Source organism: Miscanthus floridulus, chromosome 10 (genome assembly GCF_019320115.1).
Source record: "Miscanthus floridulus cultivar M001 chromosome 10, ASM1932011v1, whole genome shotgun sequence".
In the NCBI taxonomy this organism is placed as follows: domain Eukaryota; kingdom Viridiplantae; phylum Streptophyta; class Magnoliopsida; order Poales; family Poaceae; genus Miscanthus; species Miscanthus floridulus.
Genome location: NC_089589.1, coordinates 84,452,502 through 84,463,754, shown reverse-complemented (window position 1 = coordinate 84,463,754; position 11,253 = coordinate 84,452,502). Strand labels below are relative to the sequence as shown.

Genomic DNA, 11,253 nt, shown 5'->3' with positions numbered 1-11,253 from the left:
CTAAGTACGAGAAGGTACCCAGCTAGACTTACCCATCAAAACCAGAAATAAAAGACACCAAGGGTCATGCAAGGCTTATGAGGTGGGCTAGCTGGACACAGTTGAATAAAAGAGCTTATGAATATAGTAACCAATTTAAACTTCACATCAAGTTATCATCATTTACCTGTCCACTAGATTTGCACCTGTACTAGAGCACTCACTTATTAGGAGTAAACAATATTAACCATAGCAGGTATAATAAGGCTGTCATCATCATATCATCTTTTCCGAACAATTATGTGATTTAGTGTATCTACTTTGGAGATAAGCCCATCAAGTTCTCACTAACCGGGAGAGATGGCGACTCGAATCGAATTACAACTCAGCTGAGGGGGTATTCCTAACTCTCACCCTGGCATACTTTGCAAGGGTAGCCGTGGGTCACCTTTGGAACAACTCAGGAACCAAATTTGCGGGTTCGATCAGCGCTAGCACTCTCAGGGATTACCCTTCTGCCAGGACGATCAGGACTTTTAAATCACCTGCCCTTGGACTCACGCCTATGGCTCCCTTCTGAGGCGCACTTTATACTTATTGACTCCCGGCCTAAGGTGAGCTACTCGGCTTTGTGGTCGGTCTTTAGACACGGCCAACTAAGAGAGAGGCATGCGTTCAACATGAACAGGAAAGGCTCCAAGATTCAGCCCTTAAGCAACACAGATGGAGTCACTACAAACCGGCAAGCCTCCGTCCGGTCTTCATTTCAAATTAAGACTAGTTCTTTTCCACGATAGCAAATATAGCCAACCGTGCCATATGTATGTCCTTATATCTCGCAGGTGATAGGAAATGACCCGACTTCTACCGCGTTTAAGCAGGGCTAAGCACTACACAAACCTGAGCTACATAGGATTCAGGGTATCAATATCTGGACAAGGATTGGATAACCAATGCAGCAAGTGTTTGCATCCAACACCTAAACTTAATGCAACAATATATATATGTAATAATAAATACTTTAACTGCATTTCAGAAATTAGGAGGCTTAATATGCTCTGTGGCTTGCCTTTCACAAAGTTGCACGGATGGTGATCCGAGCACTCAACGGTGACCTCGTCTGGCACTTCTCCTAAAGGCTGCACCTCCTGAACCTCCGGTGTTGGCTGCTGCTCCCCACTCGGTTCCTCGAATTCTAGCAGGGTCACTCCTTCCGGTACACCTATTGCATGCTGATGCACAAGATAAATATCATGGATGCATAAGGAATGACATGATGCTCATGATGAATGAATCACAGTAAGTGTTTAACGAAAACATCACTGGACACTCGTTTACCGATTAAGAATAGCTCTATTCAAATCACTTTAAAACGTGTATCTAACTTAACTTGAAGAATGAGATCAACTTACCTAACTTGCATAACCTAAGATAAAGATGCTCATCTTCAGTTAAAGGCCTAACACCTAGGAACATTACCACAAACTTAGAAATAGTAAAGGCATACTTAAAACAACAGTTAAAGTTTCATATGCACACGGGTAGTTCCTTAATTCAATCATAACCAGAGTTCTATAAATTCAAATGACTTGCAAGAGGACATTCTGGAAAGCTTATGAAATTATCTAGAAATCATTTGTAAACATCAAAGCATGATTCTTACGTTAACCAAATCAAATTCCAGTAAACCTAGAATCTATCCAGAAATGACAGGGTTACTAAATTAAATATTTAGTGATGATGCAAAAGCATAATTGGACCAAACCAAATTTACCAACTTGTTGTGCATACCAGAGGAACATCAGAAAGTATAGTGCCAACTTCTAAATAAATTATTCAATATCCTTTTCTAATTTATTTAGTTAATTAGGTGATTAAAGCAATATATAGTAGAACTTGCTGTATCCAAAATAACAGATTGCATGTCTATTTCTAGCATAATTAGGAAACCCTATTGAAAAGTGTCAAGCAATAGATTTCTTATTTTTCCTAGTATCACTCTAGCATAAGAATAGCACTCACCAATTTTTACCTTTACTGGATCTATAGAAAAATTATGAAAATTCACACAAGATCCATCCATGCAAACAAGAGAATTTTCTAACTCCTACATACAGTGTCCAAAATGTATGAAAATTTAACTACAAACTATTTATGATATGATCAGTACACCATAAAAATTTCATGCCATTTGGAGCTACATAGAAAAAGATATAATTATCCCTATTTCCTTCATGATTAAAAGAGAGAATTAGCAACTCCCTTTTTCATAACAGAACATGGCATAAATCATATTTTTAATATAAACTAGACAATATCATGAACTCAACAAAATTAGAACCACATCATTTGAAGCTACCAACTAGGAGATACATATTTTTGAATATATACACAAATCTGTGAAAAGAATAAAACAAAATAAATTTGAAACCCTAATGAACTACTGCTGGGCCGGCCTGAAGGACACGGCGACCCACAGCGCATGTGCAAGAAAATGCCAGCACGGCCTAGAAACGGCGTGGCCTAGGCTGGCTCCCACCTCGGCTCAGCGACTGACGAAGGGGCCCCGCGCGACAGAGAGACAACACAGGGGAGGAAGAACGGACAACGGCGTAGCTCATCGTCGGTGGCAGCTCTGGCGAGGCTATTGGTGCTACGGTGTTCGCCTCACCCGTGCGCATCTAGCGGTGCCATCAATTGAAGCTATTGCTATGGCTAAAGGCAATGGCGACGGCAATGGCGGCGCACGACCATGGCTTGGCCGGCTCCGGCGAGGTGACGGCGTCGCGGCCCTAGTGGCCTACTCTACGAGCTTCAGCGTCACTCACAGGACCTAGCGCAAGGGAGAGAAGGGATGGGAAGGCCGCGGTGGCAGTTGGCCACGTGGAGCGCCAACTGATGAGGACATCGCCAAGATGGAGTCGAGGACGACTCCAATTCGAGAAGGGGAGGATGATGAGGACATCGCCACGCTGGACACATCGACACCATGGTCTTCCCCAAGTTGCAATTCGTTCCCAACTCAGCTGCTACGTCGCCCTCGGATTCAGCAGACACGTCGTCACTGTTTTGGTCATAACTCTCTCATACGACATCGAAACGGGCCATTCTTGGATGCGTTGGAAAGGGGACGACGACGCCGTCATTTTGGATCTGGTCCCAGCTCCAGAAGGTTCGTGGATCATTCTGTGTGACCACTGCAAGGTGCTGCGTCACCTATTTGGGCCAACTTGGCCATGTATCGTGTCGGGCCTTAAGCCCAAGTTGTGGGCGCCCAACCCCTGGCCGTCCCCAACCCTAGGTCGAGTCTTAGACTATAAACACAGCCGCCGCCGCTGCTACACAATTAGGTTTTGTTTAGAGTTTAGTTTTCCATCAAGAAACTGAATCGTTCATTGTAACTATGGTGACAAATCCTTTTACAGTGATCCAGGGCCCCCGATCTTGATCTCCTCCACTGTGTCGATTAGTCCTTTGGAACCGAGTTCTTGAATCCTCTATTGATATCCGCGTCATTCATATTTGCAATTTCAGATTGCGTATTTTACCTTCTTGCTTGTGCTCTTCGATTCGCTTGCAGGAAAAGCCTTCTTGGCGAGGTCAATCAAGTTGTGCTTGGTTGATAACCAACGGAGTAGTGGTGTAACGGTTGCAGGGTTCGAATCGTGTCTGATTTGAAGCCAGATCGCCAACGTCGAGATCTCCACAAATCAAACTTACCGGCTACCTCTCGGAAGATCGGGCCTGTACTCATCACCAACTCCGGCGAGGTCCCGCCATGGCGGCAGTGGAAGAATTGGCGATTACGCCCTTACCAAGCTTCAAATGACCTGACTGAATGGTGGAGGGAGAGGAGATCACGGCGAAGCTAGGAACAAGATGGCCGACGCATTTTTGCAGTGGCGAGCACGCAAGGCGACGGCGACGCTCGGTTGGAAATGGAGGAGCTGCGGCGGCTTCGGTGCTATGCGCGGTGGAAGCAAAAGAGAGGCAAATGGAGCAGGCGAGTGCGTCGGGTAGGCGCTGGCTTTCATCTGGAGCTCGGATGCGTGACGTGGAGACTTTGGCCAAGCATGCGCGCCACGCGGCGATTAGCTCCTGAGCCAGTCAGCCATGGCGAGCTCTGTCCATTTTCTGAAATTTTCGATTTAGTGTTCAATGACGACGACTGACAGCGCGAATTCGACGATCCATAACTCCCAAACGGTGGCGATCTGGTTCATGGTATAGTTAACAAAATTGAAGACCTAAGTGAGTACTACAACTCTTTCAATTGGAGCTCGAGTTTGTTCGGCCTGGTTAGGGAGATACAAGCCTCCAAACATTGGTACCCGAAACTGTAAATCAACTCTGGGACTTAGAAAATTTCTAAGTGTGAATTCAGCATGGAAATATGACTTGTAGGCCTTGTTTGAACATGTTCTAGCCATTTTCATGAGTTGATCATAAAACAACTTTTGTTCCTTGATAAATTGGCTACAACTTTGGTAAAGGGTGTACAGCCATGCAAAGTCTCTAATTGGTCTTTTGAATCAGTCAAACAGTGGCACTCTGTAGGTCATTCTAAGTCAAACCTCCACTTAAGGGCAATTTAGTCATTTTGATCTACATGAACAATGTCCCATCAATTACCCTAAGTGTAGTTAAGGTGTATTATACCAAAATCAACCACTTTACACAAGTGCTATACCAATTTCAAATGATCACATGTGATGAAGCAACAAAACAAGCAATTCACTCAAATGTTGCAATTCCATGTTTCACATGTTTCATTACTTTTGTTGCAATTTTAACTTGCCACATTCCTACCATGTTGCCATGTTTCAAGGTATAAGAAACTCATGTTGCATTCACATGTTGTACTACTACCATTCATAAGCAATCAAGTATGAAACAAACAGAATTTGCGAATGTTGCATATGTATGTTTCAGTGACAATGGCATGATGACATGGATGATGCATATGTTTATGAAATGAAATGCACTTTTGTGGAAGCCAAACACCTAGGGTGTTACAACCCTCGCTTGAACTTAAGCAATGTCCCTCTAGGTGCCAAAACATTGTTCTCAATAGTGATCGAGATTCAACGTTAATCCTGCATTATTTCTCTCTTGAGATCGTAAACTCCTATGACATGGACATCTTGCTTAGTGGCACGTGCTCCACGAGGATTCCAACCATCTCCTGATCCTCATTTCAAAACTCTTTAGGAGGATGGTTGTGGATGCATTCATTATCATAAATATTAGAAATCCCATAGTAGCACTATGGTACTAACCTTGTAGCTTGAACATGATTGTTAAACGTTTGGTGGTAAAGCTAGGAACTATACCATGATTGATAGCTACAAGATGAAGTTCCCACGGTCAAGCTTGTGACCATAAACAAAGCACTACCAGGAGATACCCCAGATTATCATGAGAAAAATATATATAATCAAAAAAAACAACTTCCTTATTAATAAAGGAAAGAATATGTTATCAAGTTAGTATGCACCTTCAGGTATTCTTGGTCGCTAACCATTTTAGGTTGAGATTAAGAAGAACAAGGGGCATTGATGCTAAAAACATGGAAGATACATCGACTACATGCCTTAACAATCATTAGTGATGGAACACACTTGAAAGGAGACCCCCAACATTGCACACTTGACTTTCACAAAAGTCCAAGTGTGGGTGAGGATGGTGAAATCCCAAAAGTTCCATCCACAAAAATGATGACAGCGATGTTAGCTCTATCTTGCATTAAAAGAGAGAGAGATAAAGAGAATTGAAAAAAATCATGATAAAAAATAATAATAAAAAGAAAAAGGTGGGGCTAAAAAAAGAGAAAAAAAGAGAAGAAGAGAGAGGAGGATTCTCCTCTTCTAGACCTTTGCTATCATCAAGGCTTATGATCTATACACACCATCTATGTGTATGGCTTAAGCCTTGTTGATCGCTAGAGTTAGACCATGTGCAACCAAGCAACCGCTGTAGCAACTTCGAAGTTCCATCCACATGCTACCGATAAGTAAAACTCAGGTATGCAAAGGTAAATAAAATGTTCACCAACCCATTTTTATCTCCATGAGAGAATAACTTGCTCATAAAAGTCCATGCTTCTTTTGTTTATGTTATAATGCTCTCGTTTGGGTGTATTTATATATGATACATCCATAGGCTTTTTAAATTAAGCATGGTGCATAGGTTAAAATAGCCTTCTTTAATCAAAATTTGACAAGATGTTGAAATTTGATTAATGAACTCTGAGCATTACTTTCATAAACAATAGAAGTAACCTACTATGGAGATAAATCAAGGCTATGTTTATTTTTTTGCAAACTTTACCTTAGCCTTGTTTATGCTAAAAAGATAAAAAATGGGTGAACAAATAATAATAATAATAATTAATAATAATAATTAATTAATTTAGGTTCCTTGGTGTTCAAGCCGGTAGAGCCCTTGCTTGTTTTTGTTTCTTTGTTAAAAATAAAGCAGGTACAAAAATAAGTGTGGAGGAGATCTCTCAAGCACAACAAATGCACATTCGAGATCTCCCATCAACATGTTGCACAACCATCAGACGATACATCATGAAAGAAGGACAAGACTGAAAGTTCTAGAGAGGATTGGCTAAACCTTAGGTTTAGCCAAACCACATCTAAATCCTTCAGCTCCTTCCTCTACAACGATGGTTTGTGCAACAATACCATCAACTCTACCAAAAATTTGAAAGTTTAAAATTGAACAAACTAAACATAAATAATGCTCAATCTCTACGTTATCCTTTGATTAAATTAGCATACTCTTTATTCCTCGCTAATATTCCTAAACTTGTGGACAACTCATCATAGGGACCCCATATTATCTAAGTAATTGGAATATGTGATACAGTAGGATGAAAATGAACCTTGCTCTCTCATGTAAAGGACTTGGGATTTATTTTACAAAATCAAAATTCAAATAGCATGCTCCTCAATAATATGCAAATTCCTACCAAAGCCATATCTAGTGACTAGACCTTAAAACCCCCAAAATTATGCTACTTATTCCAGCATTGAGTTTTGTTAAGTCTTGTTGACCCTTGTTGAGAAAGTTATCTTGCCCCGAAGATCAAGATCACGTACACACCACATATATTAAGCTATTCCTACACTAGGAATATGCTAAAACATGCCTCCATCCACCCAAAACTCTACTCCTACACTGGGAGTAGACAAAAATAAATGTGTTTGTTAGGTAAGTACACCATGATCTACAAATTAGAGATCTCTCTCAATATGTGGTTTAGGAGACATGGACTATGCACAAAATATATGAAAAAGAAAAAAAAATATGGACACATGAAGGTCCAAGAAAAAAATAGGGACACATGAAGGTCCCAAGGTATTGAAAAAAAGATGAGCACGTGAAGGCTCATAAAAAGAAAAAAATGAAATGATAGCCATGTCTTGGAATAAAAAGCTAGAGAGAGATCACTCATACAAAAGGAGTATAGCATAGATTTAGAAATGTTTTATCCACACACTTGCACTTCTTGATCTAAGGGTATGACATTTTTCTCCTTGGATCCAAGATTTGACTTAGCAAAATATGCAGGGTAAGTATGCCTTCAAATCTTTTCCCTACCCAAAGATCCATATAAGACTTTTAAGGTAGGAAAGAAAGAAGGCAACACTATGATATGCCTTGGTGAGGAACCAAACACAAACTTGAGCGATCTAAGAGAATCATTTGAGGAGCTAAGGTATATTTAGATTTTTCAAATTCACATGAAAACCCAAGTTTCTAAATTGATTGATGCAAGGGGATTTGAATCCATGCTGTTCCATTATCCAATTACCCAAGATAATGTGGTAGACACTCCAAAGTTTGCAAGTGCAGGTGAAGCTTGGAATAACTTGTATGCAGATGTCATATCAAGGAGATGACCCATCTTAGTCCTTAACTTTACTCAAGGACGAGCAAAGGGCTAAGTGTGGGGGAGTTGTTGGAGGTCCTTAACTCATACTTTTAACCACCAACATTTATATAAAATCCATTCAAACAAACACCAAACTTAGTAAATAGGGCCTTACACTAACATATTCTATAAGTTTTGGTGAGTTAATCACTTTTAGGACACATATGTAAAACACATTAAAAGGCACAATCCAAAGAAGCATAAAGCAGATCTTGCGCAAAGGAACCAAGAGAAGGCCCACTGAACCAAAGAAACTGGGCCAAACACCAATGTTGCAATAGTCTAGGCCCATCTAGGAGCCTGCTAGAGCAAGGCGGTGGTGAGGAAGGCCGGCTCGGATGTGACCGCACCAGGGGTGTGGCTGCACCGCCCCAAGGTAGTCTTGGCCCCACCTTTCTCATGGCAGTACATTTAAGAGAGAATTATCTATTTGGCACTGAAACAAATCAGTCTTTCATATTTGGCACTAAAAATTTTGAACTTTCTTATCTGGCACCAAGTTGATTTTTTCTTCCGTAAATAGCACTACCGTCTATTTTCACCGGTAACGATGTTAAGTGGCTTGCAAAATGACATAAGTGCCCTTGTTTGTAGTAGAAGTCTATGGTGCCAAATAGGAAAAGAATAAATGAAAAGTTTGTCAAATAAGAAAATCATAGAGATTACAAATATACTTGTAAACTAAAATATGAGATTTTGTGAGAGTGCAAATAAATACTCCCTCCGATTTTCTAAAGGATGCCAGTTTGAACAACGACACAATCTAAAAAACAATTTTGATTATTACTTTTTAATATAAAGTATTTATAAAATATAATTAATATATACTTTTATGAAGCTAAGTTAAGAATCTACTTACATCACGCTCGCCCACCTGGAACGTCTCCTTTCTCTCCGCCGACTACATCCAGAAGGGCCTCCTCTACGCCACGCCACCCTTCTCCACGTCCCGCCTCCTCGACCACCTCCAGACCGCGCTCGCCCAGGTGCTCCATGCCTATTACCCCATCGCCGGCCGCTTCGCCACGGACCAGCACTGCGACGCCCACGGCAACATCCTCAGCTGCTCGGTCTCCATAGACTGCGATGGCTAGGGTGTCAACATCGTCCACGCCGTCACCGACGTCATCCCGCCCGACGCCGATGTTCCGCACCTCGTCCAGTCCCTCTTTCCCCTCGACGGTGCCGTCAACCACGACGGCCACCACCTCCCAGCGCCAACATGAACCACCGCAGCTGAGTCAACTAGCTAGCTATGACGACTAGTAGTACTGCTGTGTTCCTGCAGTTAACTTGCTACAAGAAGAAGCGCAAGGCGCGATCAAGTGCATTCGTTAATGGCAGGATTACTGAGGGTGCAGCCGCCGAGCCTCGAGCTCAGCGTCAGGGTGGATGGCCTAGAGCAGGAGCAGCTGGAGGAGCGTGGCGGCGGCAGCCTCTTCCTGAGGTACTACATGCCGGCCGGGGACGGGCAGTGGCGGCTGCACGTGGACACACGAGAGGTCCCATGCGCTGGAGATGGGGACTTGCGCTGGGGCGAGCTTACGCGCTTCCAGCGCTGGGGTGGTGGCGGTGCGGCCGGGGGAATTGCGTTCGAGCTGCGGTGGAGGCCACAGCCGTCGTCCTCGTCCGGGCTGGCGGCGGCGCTACCGGGGGTCGGCGGAGCGCGGGTGAAGCTGTCGTCATGGGTGCTGGCACGGGCTGAGCTCCCGTGGCCCAACGTGTCTGCGGCGGTGGCGGCGCAGCCGGCGGAGAGGTGGCTCACGCTCTCGCAGGTGGGCCACGAGCTGTGCGAGTGCAAGGCGCCTAAGCTGCTGGTCGAGGTCAAGGCTGTCCACACGGGAAAGAAGCTCGCAGGATGCTAGGCCTGGCCAAATTGCACGTGTGAGTAACAGAGGGGTATATTAGACATATGGAAACCAAACTGACAAGGTCAAACCAGTCAACTAATAGATGGACGGTGAAAATAGACGGAAGTGCCATTTACGGAACGAAATTTCAACTTGGTGCTAGATAAGAAAGTTCAAAATTTCGAATGCCAAATACAAAAGAATGATTTGTTTCAGTGCCAAATAGATAATTCCCCCTACATTTAATGCCTAGGAGGGTGGTTGCATGGGGGTTCCTTCCAAATTCGCTCTGAAACTACCTTCAACATCAGTATAAATGAATGGGGAGAGCTCCATTCTAAACAACAACACACCAAGGAAGAAAGAGCTACACCACAAAAGTAACACTTCAAAGGGCTTAGGCCCTAGCTAGCTAGTTGACTTGGTTTGGGAGAGATGTGAGGGAGAGTATGGGGAAGAGCTAGACTTGTCGGTATCTCCCAAAGCTTGTACCTCAGGGAACACTTGTACCTCAACAAAATATTCGCTAAGTAAGTGTTTAGGTTTCTTATGGCATTAAGTATTTGATTAGTTAAGCTTTGCTCTTACTTGTTTGCGGGTTCGTTGTCCATCCCTATGGTGGATACTCTAGTAGAGGGCCCTGATGAAGACGGATAACCCTAGGCAAAGTAAGAGTAGTAATCGATAGCGTAGACGTGGTGTCTAGGCTAGAGGTTACCTTCATTTGCCTTGTATCCTCTAGTTGAGGGGTAGGCGGTAGGTGGTGACTGCCATGTTCATCCTTCATAATCTCCCATGTTCGAATACGTTGTAGAGCTATATACTAGCATCGACTGATAGACTAGTTGCAACCCGGTGCCTGAAGTAAGCAAGTAAAGTAGAGTTTATTTGTCCTTAGACCCAAAAGTCATAGTAATCCATCTCTACCCTTGCCAACTTTACCCTTGTGTTGTCCTTGGATGAATTATCTAGAAGAAGTACCTTCGTTCCCTGTGGAAAATACGATACCTAGAATACTTCTGGGTGAAAGCTACAATGGTAATTTCGTGCGCTTATGGAATCTTTCTGTTTGCGTTAAGAAATACAACAAGCCCTCTAGGCAAAAGTCATGTCGAGTGTTGAGTAGTCTTCATTAGTCGAATCCAAACATATACCATCCTTAGATTCAACACGTGAGCCCTCACCCAAACCATGGAAACAGAAGGTAAGATTAATTCATCCATTGGAGTTCCATATCAAATTCAAGGATTATGGCAATACTTTGAAATACCTTGGGCACGAAAAGCTTACACGTCCTTCTAAGGAAGTTTCCCCTAAAATAGAACCATCAAAGGAATGGTTGTTGGAAGTGAAACGTTCTTCCAAAGCAATTTGGATTCTTTCAGCTTCCATGACCATACCTTGTTCATTAAGGGGAACAAACATAGAAGCCTTGCATAACCCCACAGTCAGGAATAGTATCATTAGAATTCCTAGTGA

The 11,253-nt window shown here is 42.9% G+C and overlaps 1 protein-coding gene across 1 annotated transcript; it reads left to right on the top strand.

Moving 5' to 3' along the window:
- Nucleotides 1–9,261: 9,261 nt before the first annotated feature.
- Nucleotides 9,262–9,789, top strand: LOC136488973 (uncharacterized). Its single transcript, XM_066485738.1, has one exon. It carries the CDS (start codon nucleotides 9,262–9,264, stop codon nucleotides 9,787–9,789), a length of 528 nt encoding a protein of 175 aa, XP_066341835.1.
- The last annotated feature ends 1,464 nt before the right edge of the window (nucleotides 9,790–11,253 follow it).